Here is a 19,382-nt window from a genome sequence, read left to right on the forward strand (position 1 = left end):
AAGTAAATCATCCTCCCTGTGATCGAATATGGCATGCCGGAGAGCTGCGCTAAAACCCACCACCTCAAACTTCAACGGGTCCAAAACAAATTCCTGAGGATGATCCTCAACACCCCTCCCAGGACAAGAACATCCGAGGTCCACCGTCTGGCCGGAATAAAAATCTTACATGAACGCTTCGGTGAGTGTAAAGACAAGTTTAGGGTCCGTCGCGTGCGGAAGGATTTTCTATCGACGAGTACTGTCTCCAAATTTCTAATGTGACATCAGCATCTAGTCGAATAGGAATCTTATTGCACAGTTCTGTTTTCTCATTGCGTCCGTTTCGTCGCAACCAACTTAGCTGCCTCGGAGAGAACAAAGTAGAGAAAGGCACTGCTGCTGTACCGTCGACCAATAACAGCTCAATTGATGGATGCCCCCACCAAGGGTAATACACTAATTAATGATTTTGTGTGTTACTTCTTCGTGAAGTTAAACGATTTACAATGATATTGAAATTCTAATATCATCTTCGACGACGGTACAGTAGCATTTTACTGGAGTGTTGTAGGGATGAATTTATTTCTTTTAAAAAATAAAAGAAACGAAATTTGCTCAAACCCTACTTCAGAGAAATGCTGATAACTTAGCCGGGCATTCTCTAATCTTCTCGTGGTTTTCTGCATAACATTCTGTATTTAATTCTACAAGAACTGAATGAGTGTCATTGTTCTTGATCGTAAATTGTGCCGTCCAACTGCAAATCACTGTTTTTGGATGTTTCTGCATTCATTTTTGCATATAACCTTCAAACGAGTATGGGACCGCTTAAACGTTGACCGATTTGGCTGAAATTTTGTCCAGAGCATCAGGGCATCAAATAGAACCGAATAAGAGGGCGGCCCATAAAAAAAAATGAAAAAAGTTTTTCCCATACTAATTTGAGCCACCAAAATGTACATTCTCCAAGGCCCATTCTGTGAAGTTCAAACATTTCTCATAAGCGAGAAACTTAAATTCAGCTTTCTAGATCAGAGACACGACTTATATCAATTCTAAGAAATTCAAGCATTATTCTCATTATGAGAAGCAAATACAGAACTATACAGAACAGAGAAATCAAAATTCTAAGAATATACGTACTTTCGTGAATTTAATTCCGTTTTCACAACAAATGAACGGGCAAACTAAATTCAACGACTTATATGCATTCTGCATGCTGCATTCTATGAAATTCAAACATTATTCTCAAAGTGAAAATCAAAAATAGAACTTTGCAGAACATGGACCAAATTTCTGTTAAAATACTTACTTTTGTGAAAAAAAAAGTTTTTCTCAAAAACTGGACGTGTCACAAAAAATCTGAATTCAGCGGAAAAAATCTATCGAGCACATTGAAAATGGTTGAAAAGAGCGAAAAAAAGTTCATTTTTTGTTGGATAGTGTTATCGAAACAGCCATATTTGATTAACTTTCCAGATTCACCTAATTCGTTTGATTCATCTAAGTTGCTTTATTTGGACGTTTTACCCTTTCGCCATATTTAACTCAGCACTATCGAATCCATCTTGCATTTGACAACGGTAAAAAATATACAAGGCATCCAGTAGGGAAATGTTCCGATCTCCATCTCACTGTACATATATCCATCTCATCGCTAAACAAAGAAATATGGCACCAAATTCGTCGCTTCTTTTTCTCAAGATGCGTGCTCGCTCACTGCTGAAAAAATCACAAAAATAATAAACAAACCAAATTCCTTTCCATTGCTTTGTTTTTGATGGGATTGAAATAGGAGCTATGAGATGAAGTGGCGAACCGTTCCCCTAGTCCAATGTCATTGTCTACAACACGCAATTCCGACAAAGAAACCGACACTGGTTAACTGCATGGTCATAAGTATGCAAGATATGTATAAAAAGTCATATCATCTGGTTGGTAAGTGGGTGCCGAAATAGGGAAAATGATGAATAGAATTAAGGAAAACTGTTTGACAATAAAAGAAAAAAAACTCTGTCAACACCTGCCCTTAGTTCACTATCTCATTGCTGTCGTAACTCGATGCAATACTAGACTTTAATGTATCAATACGATGTCAAATGTTGAATCAGCTTTGAAAACTTTAACAACAATGTATGTGATGATAAACTAATGAACTTAGCGTTTCATCTTACTTCTAATACACGAAAGCGCTAGAAAATTCTCTTGTAAATAATCTCGTTAATCCCATTTCTCTCGGCACGGTCCATCAACGGTAGTAATAGACTCCGGTACACACAAAGGTCCCCAACACTTTACACTTCATGAGATCAAATGCCCGGCCTATGCCCAAGCACAAAGAGTGCACCGCAACGGCATTCAAGACCCAACGAGGAGGTCTTATAACTTTCATCTACCCATAGCTACCGGTCGCAATATGTCAGTCACCTCCGCACCTTTCCCTAATCACCCTCCTCAGCCACCTCATCGTTCGATAGTAGGCACGAATTCCGGTGGACGAAGCGAAGCGATAAAGAACCGCCTCTCGTCGTAGTCCCCGTCGTCATCATCATCATCATCATCATCGTCACTATCGTTCGGCAAACGTAAAGTGCTAGCGCCAAGGTGGCTCAAACCAACAGCATCCACCGAGTTCCGAGATTTAAAACTGCCGAGTCGGCGCTCCTCGCAACGATTGTGGAGTTGAGCTTCGACGCCACAGCAACTGCCATTCAGTTGGATACTGCAGACTGGAGATATATCTATTTTACTGTGCTCAGCGCGCTGCGATGCCACCGCACCGCGTTCGCTGTAGAGCTTCTGTCGTTTTTCCTCAGCTGCGATGTCGGGGCGCGCTGATTTCCTCTCTCGGACCTGCCAGAAAACGCAGAGACATTAGCCATCCTTAGTTCGTTCAATCGCATATGACTGCTGTGCTGTTGCGCGGGACAACGCAACGATGGAGAGGGAACTGGAACCTATGACTGTGTTAAATTTACGACTAATTTGATTTACAAGTTTGACACGGACATGCGTGAAACGACGTCTCCGCTCGTTTCCTCCGGTTGGTCGCTTCGCCTAGTCGTCATCACTCACTCGTTTGGACCGATAGAAGTGCTTTGGTCATTTCTTTGGCTTCGAGCGGAAGATCGGTGCTCGCAGATGACGTCGAATATGATGCTTTCTGGGCTAGTCCCTTTGGGTCTCGACGTGATAGGGTCGCATGGTGTTTTATTTGATTTATTTTTCCGTTTTAAAGCTCAATTTAGAGACCGATGGGAATGACGACGACGTGTGGATGGCAGAGCGTGGACGAATAATATCGAGATCGGCGGGTATATTTACTACACAGATTCTTGCTCTGTGCGCCCGCTCCGTAGCGAGATCGTTAAAACAGTTGAATGGATCTCTGTTGCCCAAGTCAGTCAGGCAAACGAGCGAACAGCCATAATATGAATGGAGAGCACATCGAAACGGAAAGAAGTTACGTGCATGGGGTCCTACGCAAGATTGATGGTGCGTTTGCGCACCCCATTTCCTGGGTCATTAGCTTCAAGATTTGTCAAAATAGGAAACCATCAATGAAAGTTGAGTGGAATGGCGAGTTGCATGGAAAAAGGCTTGGAACGACACATGGATGGAAAGCGAGAAAATTTGTGGTTACGGTTGCAGTTTAATTTGTTTCAATCATGTGTATCTTGGAGAGTGCCAAAGCTTATTATGTGGTTTGTGTGTTTTGACAACAGGAAACAAACCCTACTATTTGAGCACTTATTTCGATGCATTGATTATTTTCAACTCTTTTTTCCCTCAGGGAACTACATTCCTGCTGCAACTTTTGAAATTGAATAAATGAATAATATCTGTTGGTTGTTCCACATTTAACCATTTGAGGAATAGAATGTCTGTTTCATTATAAAATACGCTTCTATATTAGCCGTATTCGCTTCGATTCGCTAAACAGTCAATTCGAACTTAAAGTAAATACTTCAAATGCAAGAACTCAAGGCCAAGGAAAGATATATCAAATTTTAATAAATTGTGTGTAAAAATCCATACAAATATGTTTTTGAAGTGATTTTAAACTATGGAAGTAAGATGAACTTTAATTTAAAATTAAATGAAAATAACTTTTACGCGATTTTTTCGCGCGATACGCATCCCCCGCGTAGAAACCGACTCCAAGTAGATGTACTCATCAAACGCTTCTGCCATGAAAGTCCATGGCATGAAGATCTTCACAATAAACAATGTGGGCTTGCTTGACTGTGGATATACAACAGTGAAGCACATATGACGATTGGGCAAATCAAGCATCCGAAAGATATTCAATTTGCAAAATTACATAGACGTAGTCCTATGTCAAAAAAAACAAACCACGTTTGAGGTTGTTTAGTTAATGATCTTTTGTAACTTTTGAGCCTCTCAAACGATTTTCACCAAATTTTGAACACGTATTCTGAGTCATCAGAGGATTATAAGGAGAAAATAGGGAGCGACATGTTAATGAAACGAACGGTTTTATATACCTTTTAAACACATGGGTCCATTAAAACCAAATTTGGAACATGTACTCTCAATCCTAAAGGGGCGATTGTAGAAAAGTTGGAGGGTCATTACAAAAGCGGGAGGTGGTTACGGGGCGTGGGGTATATCATTTAGGAAACGACCTTTTCAGTAAAACTTCTATCCTCCTTCTTTTAATCATTGGAAGTTTTTTAACCAATCTTTTGATCTCCTTATCATCTGATCATCTGAGCAGTGAGCAGTGTTGGTAGAAGCATAATCAAATCTCAATCATCGAGGCATCATGCACGAGCTAACTCGCGTGCAATTCTGTAAGGCGAGCATCGCACTTGAGTTTCTCAGACAGAATCGCATCACTTCGCTCACTCGCCGAAATATGATTTCAAAATGCAATCGAGGGAAATGTTTTGTTTACATATGTTTTTATCAGCCATTTTTTTGGGGATCGTTCACCAATAACTTAAGAATTTCGTTTTTTTTTCGATTCCCTCCCCCCTTGAACGATTTTTCTCATACAAATTATATTTTGTTTATAAGAAGAGTAAGAAAATGACAGACCCCCCTCCCCAACTAAGGTGCTTACGTGATCACCCTCACGCATGATTTGAATAACAAATGAGATTTGAGAATTTGAGTTTTTACCAACACTGCATCTGAGGAAGTATCAACAATAAAACAAGATAAGCCAGTTTACCAACTAGATTTAGCGAAATTAAATTGGCAATTCTAACAGCTGCGAAATCAAGCTGGTTAGCCCGGACGAGACGGGTACATACAGCTAGTTACACGATAAGAGTTTGGATAAAGAAATCAAAAATTTCCATTGAAAAAAAAACAAATTTCCATATGCAATGGACAAAAAATTTGGTCGGCAAAATTTTCCACAAAACAAATAGGGGAACTGTCTGGATCTCCATCTCACTGAACATAAATTCATCTCATCGAAGCAAAGAAATACAGTATTAATTTTGTCGTTTCTTTTTGTCAACACTGTTGTTGTCACTGCTGAAAAAAATCACAAAAATAATAAACAAATCAATTTGCTTTCCATTGCTTTGTTCCTGATGAGATGAATATCGGAACCATGAGACAAATTGCAGGAGCACTTCCCCTATTTTATTTCAAAACTTTCCACGAAAATTCAAAACAGGGCAATAAAAATTTCCTTAACAAAAAGAGAAAAACCCTTATTAATCTCGTTGACCGAAGTTGGTGAAGTTTCTTTCCCAGGAACTGGTGTACCACCCTCGACGCCGAGGGAAGTCAGGAGGACTCGAGGGATCGAGAAAACGTGGCAGTGGAGCAGCGGATCAGCCAGCCAGTCAGCGAACTAGCCTAAGCTTGGGGCCAGAATTTTAGAAGAAGTGCCTGAGCACTTTAGCATTTATTTGAAAAACTGCAGTTGCTTATTTTGAAATGTTTTCCAAGATATCAATCCAAGTTCAGCAAAATATTTTAAACATTAAAATTAAGCTTACGGTGATCTTTTAATTAAAACTATATATGTGCGATTTATTATGTTATGGCATCGGACGAAGTTCTGGGTGAATAGTTCCTGTTTCGTGCAATCTGATAGCAAATTAATCAGTGCGCGGTTTATCATCTTCAACATCAAAGAGGTCACGTCCGATTGTGTTTCTTCTAGCACGCATAACGATTGCGCGATCATCAAAATATTTGTTCTGCGTTGTGTCGATGAGTAAATTATTTAGTAAGTGAATGTTTAGTTCGCGTCCGATCGTGTTTCCTCTAGTCCGCAGAACGATTGTGCGATTATCGAAATCCTCGGAATATTTTGTTCTGTTGGCGGTTGCTGGCTTAGCTTGATTTACTGTATATACACATCGTAGTTGCTAGTCGTGTTTGACCGAGAAACAACAAATATTCACAGCTCACCAAATGAATAGTTTTCGTGGGGTTAGAAAGCTATTCTCACTGTACATGATTTGTAGTTTCATTATTTTAAGACCAATAACGATGCCGACCACGTCCTTACAGACAATTTAGGACTAGGAGAGAGAAATTAGTTCAACACTCATTGCTACAAAAGACCGAGGAATCCTGTGACGACATTACTACCGAGAACATAGCGAGTCTAGCTGAATTTACAAAAGTAGTTTCAGTCTTGCGCTCCCTTGCGTACTTTCTTCTTTCGATTTTTTATTAGCGCTTGTTCATCACCGATCATGTCATAAGCAAATAAATCAGTTGATATTTCTGTTTTGAAGCTCAAAGATCAAAGATTGAATAATAAAAATTAATAAATCTACTAGACCGCATCGTGCTTTCGTGCTGTGCGGTTCTTTCTCTCTTTGCGGAAGGAAGTTCTTAATACTACCCGAAGCTATTTTAATTTCAACGGTGCTTCTTAGCGCTATTTGTACCCACTGATCCCGTTACGATCTTTGCAAGGACCCGTGCCTTCGTTTTACGTTGGACCCGTTTCCGGAAGTAAAATTCCGACAAGCGGTGGTAATCCTGCAGGGACATCGTTCTGGGAAAAAAAACCTCTTAGAAGGTCACGTCTCCACGCTCAGCCATGAGCATTAATAAAAACAAGAGGAAAGGGGAGTCTCTGAATTCTCCACTTCCTTCAAAGAAACAAGGTTTCAAGACCGTCCTGCCAAAGCGCGGAAAAAAATAGAAGGAAGCTGGAGAATTCAGATATTCCTTCTAACTATAATATCGGAAATAATTCTTCTCCAAACGAACTGAGCAATCAGTTCGATTTGATTAATGATGAAATTGAGCAAATCGAATATACCTCTAGCCCAGGTGATTCGATTCATGCGAAAAAGCAAAGGATTCCGCCAATTGTGGTATCTGTTGCCGAGTTTTCTGGCTTCCGGAATGAGATTTTGAGTAACCTTCAGGGGATCAAGGTTTCATTTCAGATTGCTAGGAAGGGTGACTGCCGCGTTTTGCCGGGAGAGAAGCGCCATAAATTCTTCACATACGACGACAAAACTGAGCGATTGTTCAAAGTCGTCTTGAAAGATCTCCCCAGTGATGATAAATCACTGGATGAGATTAAAATTGAAATTTCTCAATTACTTGGATTTTCACCAGTCCAAGTAATTCAGATGAAAAAGAAATCTCACTCTGGTACTTCCCAGAGGGGCATTAGTTCATTTTAACAAAAGTGAACTAAATAATATGAAAAGTTTGGAAAAGGCCTGTATTATGTCCCATGTCCGTGTTACATGGGAACATTTCCGCAGGCCTGGGGGAAATTTCCGAAACCCCACCCAGTGCCAAAAGTGGGGTCATGGAACCAAACATTGTCACATGGATGCTAAATGCATGATTTGTGGTGGAATCTCTCACGCCAAGGACGCATGTCCTGTGTGAGAAGATTCCAATAAATTTAAGTGCGCAAATTGTGGGGGCAATCATAAATCAAATTTCTGGGAATGCCCTTCACGCAAAAAAGTTTTGGATTCCCGTGCAAAATTGATGACGGAAATTCCGATCGGATCTCAGATTCGACGGGTAGAAATTTTTCAAACGCTCAAATTTCGAAACCGGTTACCGGTCGAGCAATTCATACCCACCACAATTCACAAACAAATTTTGCCGCTCGTAAACTTGTAGCAAGCACTTCAGTAAATTCCAATTTTTCTAATGTACCTACATACGTATGCAAACATCGCTGCTGGTAGACAAAATTTCTCTTCTCAAAATGAGTTTGTGGCATCCATCACATGATTGATGCAATGTTCAAAGCAAATACCATATCAGAAGCTGTTCAGGTTGGTATAAAGTACACACAAATAATTGTTATCGGACTCCGTTTTAATGGATCTAAATAATTGTGTGAAAGTTCTAAATTGGAATGCCCGCTCTCTAAAGGGTAAGGAAGATGAATTATTCAACTTCCTAACAGTTCATAATGTGCATATTGCCATTATAACAGAAACTTATTTAAAGCCCGGCCGGACTCTCCATTAAAAGAGATCCAAATTATTTTATCTATAGAAATAATCGTCTTGACAGCGCCTTTGGTGGGGTGGCCATTGCCATTAATAGACATATCAAACATAAACTATTTTCTTCGTTTGAAATCAAAGTTTTTCAAAACCTTGGGAGTTTCTGTTAAAACAAATTTTGGTCAATTTTCCTTCATTGCAGCCTATTTGCCTTTTCAATGCAATGGGCAGCAAAAGAATTTGTTGAAAACTCGCAACAAATCAAAATTCTTCGTAATTGGTGACTTCAATGCCAAACACCGTTCATGGAATAATGCTCAAAGCAATTCCAACGGCAAAATTTTATTTGAAGATTGTTCTGCGGGATATTATACTATTCAATATCCCAATGGCCCTACTTGTTTTTCTTCCAGTCGAAATCCTTCTACAATTGATTTAGTTTTAACGGATTCAAGTCAGCTGTGTGGCCAATTGGTAACTCATGCTGACTTTGACTCTAATCACCTTCCTGTGACGTTTGAAATCTCACAGGAAGCCATTTATAATCCAATCAGCTCTACTTTTAATTATCATAGAGCTGATTGGGATTTATATAAAACATATATCGATAGGAATTTTGATGTTAATATTCCTTTGGATACCAAAAGTGATATTGACAATGCGCTCGTATCTTTGACAAATTCAATTGTCGAAGCCAGAGGCATTGCAATTCCTAAATGTGAAATTAAATTCAACTCCATTATTATTGACGACGATCTTCAGCTACTCATCCGTCTTAAAAATGTGAGGCGAAGGCAATACCAAAGAACTCGCGATCCCGCGTTGAAAGTTATTTGGCGAGTTTTCAAAATGAAATTAAAAAACGTTTCGCTATTCTGAGAAATACCAACTTTGAGAATAATGTCTCGAAGTTGGATCCCAGTTCGAAACCCTTTTGGAAATTAACGAAAATTCTTAAAAAACCTCAAAAGCCAATTCCAGCGCTTAAAGAGGGAAATAAAATTTTATTAACAAATGGCGAAAAGGCTCAAAAACTTGCTCAGCAGTTCGAGAGTGCCCATGATTTTAGTCTAGGACTCACTAGTCCAATTGAGGATCAGGTTACACGAAGCTTCGAAGACATTCTCAACCAAGATAATGTTTTTGACCCTTCGTTGGGAACTAATTTGGACGAAGTGAGATCTATTACTAGAAAATTTAAAAATATGAAAGCCCCGGGTGATGATGGTATTTTCTACATACTTCCTGAGAGCTCTTTATCCTTTTTGGTTAATTTATTTAACAAATGTTTTCAATTGGCATACTTCCCAGATAAATGGAAAAACGCCAAAGTTGTTCCAATTTTGAAGCCGGACAAAAATCCAGCTGAGGCTTCTCGATAACTCTCGATAACAAATCAGTTTGCTTTCTTCAATAAGCAAGCTGTTTGAAAATATTATTTCAAATAGAATGATGGTTCATATAAATGACAATTCTATTTTTGCTGATGAGCAATTTGGTTTTCGCCATGGGCATTCAACCACTCATCAGTTATTAAGAGTTACGAACTTAATTCGGCTCTACAAATCTGAAGGATATTCGACTGGAGTCGCTCTTCTTGATGTAGAGTAAGCATTTGACAGTGTGTGGCATGAAGGTTTGATTGTAAAATTGATGAATTTTAATTTTCCTCTGTACATTATTAAGCTGATCTTAAATTATTTATCAGATCGCTCACTGCAGGTAAACTATCAAATTCTAAATCTGATAGATTACCTGTAAGAACTAGTGTTCCCCAAGGCAGCATACTGGGGCCCATTTTGTATAACATTTTACTTCTGACTTACCTGATTTACCACCAGAGTGTCAAAAATCTTTGTTTGCAGATGACACAGGTCTCTCAGCCAAAGGGCGTAGCCTTCGTGTCATTGTAGTAGATTGCAAAAAGTTTGGATATTTTCTCCACTTACTTGCAAAATGGAAAATTTCCCCGAATGCTTCCAAAACTCAGCTTATAATTTTTCCCACATAAGCCGAGAGCTTCTTATTTGAAACCTTCTAGCAGACATATTGTCACTATGAATGGGGTTCCAATTAATTGGTCTAGCGAAGCTAAATATTTAGGACTTCTGCTAGATCAAAAATTAACTTTCAAAAATCACATTGAAGGCCTTCAAGCCAAATGTAACAAATATATTAAGTGCCTATATCCACTTATAAACAGAAAATCAAAACTTTGTCTTAAGAACAAACTTTTGATTTACAAACAAATTTTTAGACCTGCCATGTTGTTGTAGGCACGGCAAATGCTGGGTAAAGCGTACCATTGGTACTTCGCGTACCTGAAGGAATAAAATAGACCCCATCTCGCGGTCCTTAGCCTCTTACCCAGCAACTCCTATCCCTACCTCCCCGCGGTGCTGGCCAGGATACGAGCAACCTTAGGGAAGATCGGGTAACCAACCCCGGTGGGAACTATGGTCGTATGCTGACAGGGAAGGGGGGGTTTGCTCCTCTCCGGAGGTGCAAATCTTATTGAGCGTCTGTTCTCCATGTCAGGATCGGCTCACAACAGCGTCTGTTCTCCATGTTAGGGGCGGCTGATCATCGTCCGAGTGCCAGCGAGGGACTCTAAAATGAAACTGTGCACCATGGTCCACCGGAAATAAGGAGGAATGGTCCTCCGGAAATTTAGGGGTTTGGTGTCAGGCCCTGCAAGCCAGCCTTTAAAAAAACATAAGCAACGAACAATCAACAAGAGTACGGACCGGAACCATCGGCGTAGACCACCGCGACGAAAAGGGCCTAGCGATTGGAAACTCTGTTCGTGGAACTGCAAATCTCTCAACTTCATCGGGAGCACACGCATACTCGCCGATGTGCTCAAGGACCGTTGATTCGGCATCGTAGCGCTGCAGGAGGTTTGTTGGAAGGGATCAATGGTGCGAACGTTTAGAGGTAATCATAACATCTACCAGAACTGCGGCAACACACACGAGCTGGGAACAGCTTTCATAGTGATGGGCGACATGCAAAGGCGCGTGATCGGGTGGTGGCCGATCAACGAGAGAATGTGCAGGTTGAGGATCAAAGGCCGGTTCTTCAACTTCAGCATAATCAACGTCCATAGCCCACACTCCGGAAGCACTGATGATGATAAGGACGCATTCTACGCGCAGCTGGAACGTGAGTACGACAGCTGCCCAAGCCACGACGTCAAAATCATCATAGGAGATTTGAACGCTCAGGTTGGCCAAGAGGAGGAGTTTAGACCGACTATTGGAAAGTTCAGCGCTCACCGGCTGACGAACGAAAACGGCCTACGACTAATTGATTTCGCCGCCTCCAAGAATATGGCCATTCGCAGCACCTACTTCCAACACAGCCTCCCGTATCGGTACACCTGGAGATCGCCACTGCAGACAGAATCACAAATCGACCACGTTCTGATTGATGGACGGCACTTCTCCGACATTATCGACGTCAGGACTTATCGTGGCGCTAACATCGACTCTGACCACTATCTGGTGATGGTTAAACTGCGCCCAAAACTATCCGTCATCAACAATGTTCGGTACCGACGACCACCGCGGTACGACCTAGAGCGACTGAAGCAACCTGATGTCGCCACTGCATACGCGCAGCATCTCGAGGCAGCGTTGCCGGAAGAGGGTGAGCTCGATGGGGCCCCTCTTGAGGACTGCTGGAATACAGTCAAAGCAGCCATTAACGACGCAGCGGAGAACAACGTCGGGTATATGGGTCGAAGTCGACGGAACGATTGGTTCGACGAAGAGTGCAAACAGATTCTGGAGGAGAAGGACGCAGCGTGGGCGGTCGCGCTGCAGCAAGGTACCCGGCAGAACGTGGAACGTTATAGACGGAAGCGGAGACAGCAGACCCGCCTTTTTCAGGAGAAGAAACGCCGCCTGGAAGAAGCGGAGTGCGAGGAGATGGAACAGCTGTGCCGTTCTCAAGATGCACGCAAGTTCTATCAGAAGCTCAACGCATCCCGCAAAGGCTTCGTGCCGCGAGCCGAAATGTGCCGGGATAAGGATGGGAGCATCTTGACGGACGAACGTGTGGTGATCGAAAGGTGGAAGCAGCACTACGAGGAACATCTGAATGGCGCTGAGAGTACAGGCAATGAAAGTCAAGGCAGCGGAGGAGATGACTACGTCAGTTCAGCGGACGATGGAAGCCAACCAGCCCCACCTTGAGGGAAGTTAAGGATGCCATTCAACAGCTAAAGACCAATAAAGCAGCTGGTAAGGATGGTATCGGAGCTGAGCTCATCAAGATGGGCCCGGAAAAGCTGGCCACTTGCCTGCACAAACTGAATCTGGGAAACCGAACAGCTACCGGAGGAGTGGAAGGAAGGGGTTATATGCCCCATCTACAAGAAAGGCGACAAACTGGAGTGTGAGAACTTTCGAGCGATCACCATCCTTAATGCCGCCTACAAAGTGATATCCCAGATCATCTTCCGTCGTCTGTCACCATTAGTGAACGAGTTCGTGGGAAGTTATCAAGCCGGCTTCGTTGACGGCCGCTCGACAACGGACCAGATCTTTACTGTACGGCAAATCCTTCAAAATGCTGTGAACATCAGGTCCCAACGCACCATCTGTTCATTGATTTTAAGGCGGCATACGACAGTATAGACCGCGTAGAGCTATGGAAAATTATGGACGAGAACAGCTTCCCTGGGAAGCTTACCAGACTGATCAAAGCAACGGTGGATGGTGTGCAAAACTGTGTAAAGATTTCGGGCGAACACTCCAGTTCGTTCGAATCGCGCCAGGGACTAAGACAAGGTGATGGACTTTCGTGCCTGTTGTTCAACATTGCGCTAGAAGGTGTCATGCGGAGAGCCGGGTGTAACAGCCGGGGTACGATTTTCAACAGATCCAGTCAATTTATTTGCTTCGCGGATGACATGGACATTGTCGGCCGAACATTTGCAAAGGTGGCAGAACTGTACACCCGCATGAAACGTGAAGCAACAAAAATTGAACTGGTGGTGAATGCGTCAAAGACAAAGTACATGCTTGTGGGCGGAACCGAGCGCGACAGGGCCTGCCTGGGAAGCAGTGTTACGATAGACGGGGATACCTTCGAGGTGGTCGAGAAATTCGTCTACCTCGGATCCTTGCTAACGGCTGACAACAACGTTAGTCGTGAAATACGAAGGCGCATCATCTGTGGAAGTCGGGCCTACTACGGGCTCCAGAAGAAACTGCGGTCGAAAAAGATTCGCCACCGCACCAAATGTGTCATGTACAAGACGCTTATAAGACCGGTTGTCCTCTACGGACATGAAACATGGACAATGCTCGAGGAGGACTTGCAAGCACTCGGAGTATTCGAAAGACGGGTGCTTAGGACCATCTTTGGCGATGTGCAAGAAGACGGTGTGTGGTGGCGAAGAATGAACCATGAGCTCGTCCGACTCTACGGCGAACCCAGTATCCAGAAGGTAGCTAAAGCCGGAAGGGTACGATGGGCAGGACATGTTGCAAGAATGCCGGACTGCAACCCTACAAAGATGGTGTTCGCTTTCGATCTGGCAGGTACGAGACGGCGTGGAGCGCAGCGAGCGAGATAGGCAGACCAGGTGCAAAACGACTTGGCGAGCGTGGGGCGTATCCGAGGATGGAGAGATGCGGCCTCGAACCGTGTATTGTGGCGTCAAATTGTTGATTCAGTGTTATCTGTTTAGATGTAAACTAAATAAATGAAATGAAATGAATGAAGTCTATTGAAAGGAGGCTCTCAGGCCTCTTGAAATCCTAGGTTTACGAGCCTCTTAAAAGGAGGCTTCCGAACCGCTTGAAAGGAGACCTCCAAGCCTCTAGAAAGAAGAATTCTGAGTCTCTTAAAAGGAGGCTTGCGAGCCTCTTGAAAAGAGACTTCAGAGCTTCTTGAAAGGAGGCTTTCGAACCTCTTGAAATGAGGCTTCGGAGCTTCTTGCAAGGAGGCTTCCGAGGCTTTTGTAAAGAGGCTTCCGAGCCTCTTGCAAGAAGACTTTCGAGCACCTTGGAAAAAGGTTCCGAGCCTTTTGAAAAGAGGCTTCCGAGCCTTTTGAAAGGAGGATCCCAAGCCTTGTGAAAGGAGAGGCTCCTAAGCCTCGTGAAAGGAGACTTCCAAGTGTCCTGAAAGGAGTTTCCCAAGCCTTTAAAAAAAGGCTTCCAATTCTCTTACAAGAAGTCTTCCAAACCTCTTGCAACGAAGCTACTATGCTTTCCAGAAAAAAAGCCTTCATGTCTCTCAAATGGAGGCTTTCGTCTTTAGATTCTTGATTTTAGTTCAGAAATATATTCTTAACATAATATTCAACATTTTGTCTCGATCAGGTAGATTGCATTGAAGAGTTTTAAAATTTGTTCATTCGACGTTTTGTGCCTTTGTTTCTTTGTCCCACAGTTCTTTATACGCTGTGCTGCTTGGGTAAAGCAGGATTCAAAAGTCTTTGATTTACTGAACGCCATGCATATTATGTACAATACAAAGTCTTAAAATAAAAAAATTCAGAAAGTTTTTATTGAAATTTTTACACATCCGCCATTACGCATTTTGGTCCGAGGTACCCCCTAGGGCCAGCGAAGGTACCCCCAGGGGTACATGTACCCCAGGTTGAGAACCGCTGCTCTAGGGTATTCCACCGGATGTTCCTCTGAAGTTCCACCAGTAGTTCCTTCGGGAATTCAATCAGGCTTTCTTCCAGGAATTCATTTAGCATTTCTTTAGGTATTTATCTACAAATTCCTCCAGAAGTTTATCGGAGAATTTCTCTGGGAGTTCTTACGGAAATTCCTCCGGGAGGTTCTTTTAAGAATTCTTCCAGGAGTTCCTCTTGGAATTCTTATGGAAGTTCCTTTGGGAGTTCATCCTAGAATTCTTACGAGAGTTCCTCAAGGATTTCCAACGAAAATTCTTCCTGTAGTTCTTCAATAAATTCCTCCAAAAGTTCCACCGGCAGTTCCTCCGAGAATTCCTCTGATAATTTCTCCGGAAATTCCTATAGAAAATCTCCCGGGAGCTCCTCCGGAAATTATTCTGGGAGTTCCTTCGGGAGTTCCTTTTCAGAGAAACACCCGGAGAAACTGCAGGTGAAACTCCCGGAGGGATTCTCGTAGAAACTGCTAGTGGATCTCCCGGAGGAATTCCCGAAGGAACTGCCAGAGGAGCTCCCGTAAGATCTCCCGTAAGAACTCCCGGAGGAATTTCAGGAGGAACTCCTAGAAGAATTCCTAGAGGACCTCCCGGATGAGCTCCCAGAGAAACTGTCGGAAGAACTCCCGGAGGAATTTCCGGAGAAACTTCCGGATGAATTGTTGGTGGAATTCCCGGAGGAACTCTCGAAGGAATTTTCTGGAAGAATTTCTGAAGAAACTCCCGGGAGAATTTTCAAAGGAACCCAGGGGAAACTACCAGAAGCATTCTCGGAAACAAGAGAATTCATCTTATAGACAAATCTCGCCTAGCTGAAACCTGAAAATTCTCGGAGGGGGAAATTCCAATTCTGCCGAAATTTCCGGAAGAATTTTCAGAGGAACTGCCGATAGAACTACCGGAATAATTCTCGAAGGAAATCCTAGAGAAATTCTTGGTGGAAATGCCGGTGGAACTCCTGGAAGAATTCCAGGAGGAATTTTCGGAGAAACTCCTGGAGGATCTCCCAGTGGAAATCTTGAAGTTTCCACCGGAATTCTTTCAGGATTTCATTGCGAATTAATCTAGGAACTCCTCCGAAAATTCAATTGTTGATTTCATTTTTTTCTGTATGAATTCCCGGAAATTATTCAAAACAATTCACGGAAAATTTTATGGAATTTACACAAGAAATTCGAAGATTTTTCGTGAAATTCTTAGGAATGTTTACTGGCAATTCTGCGGAATTTCCACGGAATATTCTTATTCTTAAAAATTATGGGAAACAAAGAAAGAAGAATAAGTTAGTGAAGATTTTCTTGGAGTAAATAATGGTGGATATTCGGATCAATTCCCGGCAAAATTTATGGTGGAATTCCAGTTGCTGGACACTGCCGAAGAAGTTGCTGGAGGCATTCCTAAAGAATCCCTGATAGAATTTCGAATAGAATGCCAGGAGCAATTGTCGAAGGAATTCCTGGAGAAAGCTTGCATATTGATTTTTCTGCCTATTTTATAATAAATATTATTTCAGAGAGGATTTGTTTTGAAATTCAGATGTATGGTTCTAGTTGTCTTAAACTTATGGAAGAATGCAAGATTTTTATAATAATTGTTATAGCCGATTTAATATTCGTTCTGAATACTAAGTTCGTTAATATTTTTCTCACTTTATTTAAAAATATCTGATACGCAATAAATCACGCATTTTAAAATCCATTATTGTTTTAATCATTATTGTTTCGATTTGGTTTGGATTTGGTTTCATGTGTTAATATTCATGTACTTTTATAAAACTACTATAAAAGTACCATTTAGAAGACCAAAAAAGTTGCCCCCCCCCCCTTCTCGAAATCCTGGCTACGCCCATGAAAGAAAGTAAATCTGCTTCCACACTTTTTCAAAGAGAAAAATACGATAAACTAGCAAATTGCAATCGATATTATTGATGTTATGTTCATAATGGATCTATCGCCGCGAAATTTCTGGTAGGGATTCTCATCGATTTGTTTTCGGCGAAAAATGACAAAACAAAACTTTGCCAGACTGTCCGGACGTTTCGGTCGATTTACTGGCCTTCGACCATCTTCTGCGGACACTAAAAATCACATATACTATTAAAAAACACTTAGAATTTTACAAAATAATAACATACAACCTTTCAGTCTCTTATTTTCTAACAGACAGCCATTACTACTAACTAGTTACACACACAAACATAGTACAACCTTTACATTCTAACTGCTATATGGTCGAAGGTCAGTAAATCGACCTAAACGTCCGGACAGTCTGGCAAAGTTTTGTCATTTTTCGCCGAAAACAAATCTATAAGAATACCCACCATTATTGATATTAATATTATATTATTTAGCTTATACAACACGGCAGATTATGGTGGGCTGGACACGTTGATTGTATGCCGGAAGAATGTCAAGCGAAGATAATATTTAGTAGAGAACCCGGAAGACCGCGTACACGATGGCTTTTTGCAGTTGAAGATGACCTGAGGGCGCTCAACGTTCAGGCGACTGGAAGCGATTGGCCCAGGATCGAGTCCAGTGAAGAAGGATACTCCATTCGGCGTAGGTTCAACAAAGAGCTGTAGCCCATCAAGTATCAAGTATTATTAATATAGATAGGGGAAGTGCGAAAAAAGATAACATGATCAACATTCTATGATTTCAATCCACCGTTAAAATATGATCTGTAGGCCAGATTTGAGCATAATAGAATTTAAAACCGTAATAGGAGCGCTCCTCTTCTCCACGAAAATAATGAAAAAGAACATTCCTCTGTTACAGCTCTTTGTAGCTTTAATCTGGCGAAAGTAGTTCTGAGTTAAAAATGGACAGTAGACGTTTTTGTGTAATGAACTTATACATATGAAAAACCCCAGAAAGACTACGGTTTACGAGATCTATGAAGAGCTTCGTAGCAAAATATATTCGTGGAATTATTTTGATGCCAAAATACTTTGGATCGATCGACTACAGAAATAGGATTACAAACAATAACTAAAAAGAAAACAAATTTACCTTGAAGCCGTCGATTGCACATCGTTGTTGGTCGGACTGAACCGCTCGCTCTTAATACTATTATTATTGCTATTGTTGCCGATGCTGCCGGTACTGCTGCTACTGCTTGCATTATTCACGTTGCTACTATTTTGGTTGTTGGTGTTACTACTCAAACTATTGCCACTATTGCCATCGGCGAGAGATGCACTATTGCTGCCACTAATGCCACCACTACTGCTGCTGGTCCCGTTAGCCGTTACCAGCAGTCCTCCCACTCCTGCTCCGTTCGCACTACCCACCACACTATTGCCATTATTGCTACCGATTGCACTAAGATCACTGGCGGACAGCGGAGATTGCCCGTTCTTGATAAGGTTCAACTGGCTCATCTCCATCTCGGCCGCCCCGTTGCGCAGTTTCTCATAGAACGAACTGGCTGCAGCCGCCGCCGCTGCAGCTGCTGCAGCCGATCCCGCGGTCGGCGAGTTGAGAAACTTCTTCCGGTCGTACATCCGTTCGCTCAGCATCTTGTCTAAGGATTGTAACGCGACGACCTGGCTGTTGAAGTTGCTGCTACTGATGTTGTTGTTGTTGTTCAGCGGCGAGTAATGACCTCCGTCGTCATGGGTCGGCGTCGATGGGTTGGATGACGGTGACCCCCGACAGCCGTTTCCGTTTTCCGCCACCAGAGCCAACTGCAGCCCGGTGGAGGTTGGCGTGGGTGGGTTGGATCTACGGGGCGACGCTTGGAAGGCCGCCGCCGCTGCTGCTGCTGCCGCTGCCGTCGCCAGGGCTGCCGTAACTGTGCTCGCTCCGAGGGCGGCCGTCAGCGCTGGGGTCGGGGTTTGCGGTCCCGGCGAGCTGGAGGTGATTGATTTTCTTTTGCCACCGGAGCTGCTGCGGCGACGAGTCGCGGACAACTTACCAGCACCTTGCCCGGCCACCAATGGGGACGGCGATGAGGACGCCGATGATGACGACGACGACGGCTGTGATTGATTTGATGACGATTGCTGCAGCAGGAATCGTTGCTGGTGCTGGTGCAGTAGCAAGCTTGCCGGGGTCGCTTGTGGTAAATCTTCATTAACTGTTTCTCCTGCAAATGGCCAACCAACCCGAGTGGCGCAGAAAAGAGAAAAGAGAAAAATTCCAAATTAGATCGATTTATGTTTTTATGTGTCTTTCTAAAGTGGTTATTGTGGAGTGAATGTGGCGGAAAAAGCGCGACATTGAGCGCGAGACGGCGATGTGACCGAGTGGAAACGACTTCTAATGGAAGTGATTTCCCCGTGGGTCTGTTTGGTAATGACGTGGA

The 19,382-nt window shown here is 42.6% G+C and overlaps 1 protein-coding gene across 1 annotated transcript in view; it reads right to left on the reverse strand.

Annotated features, from left to right (window-relative positions):
• Window positions 1-19,382, reverse strand: part of LOC134212417 (myosin-G heavy chain) — a 329,579-nt gene that overhangs the window by 112,806 nt on the left and 197,391 nt on the right. The window contains exon 3 of the mRNA XM_062690250.1: window positions 18,086-19,163. Within this exon, the coding sequence (XP_062546234.1) occupies window positions 18,086-19,163 (1,078 nt within the window). The remainder of the gene's footprint in view (window positions 1-18,085; window positions 19,164-19,382) is intronic.

The sequence above is a fragment of the Armigeres subalbatus genome, chromosome 2 (assembly GCF_024139115.2).
Source record: "Armigeres subalbatus isolate Guangzhou_Male chromosome 2, GZ_Asu_2, whole genome shotgun sequence".
Taxonomy (NCBI): Eukaryota; Metazoa; Arthropoda; class Insecta; order Diptera; family Culicidae; genus Armigeres; species Armigeres subalbatus.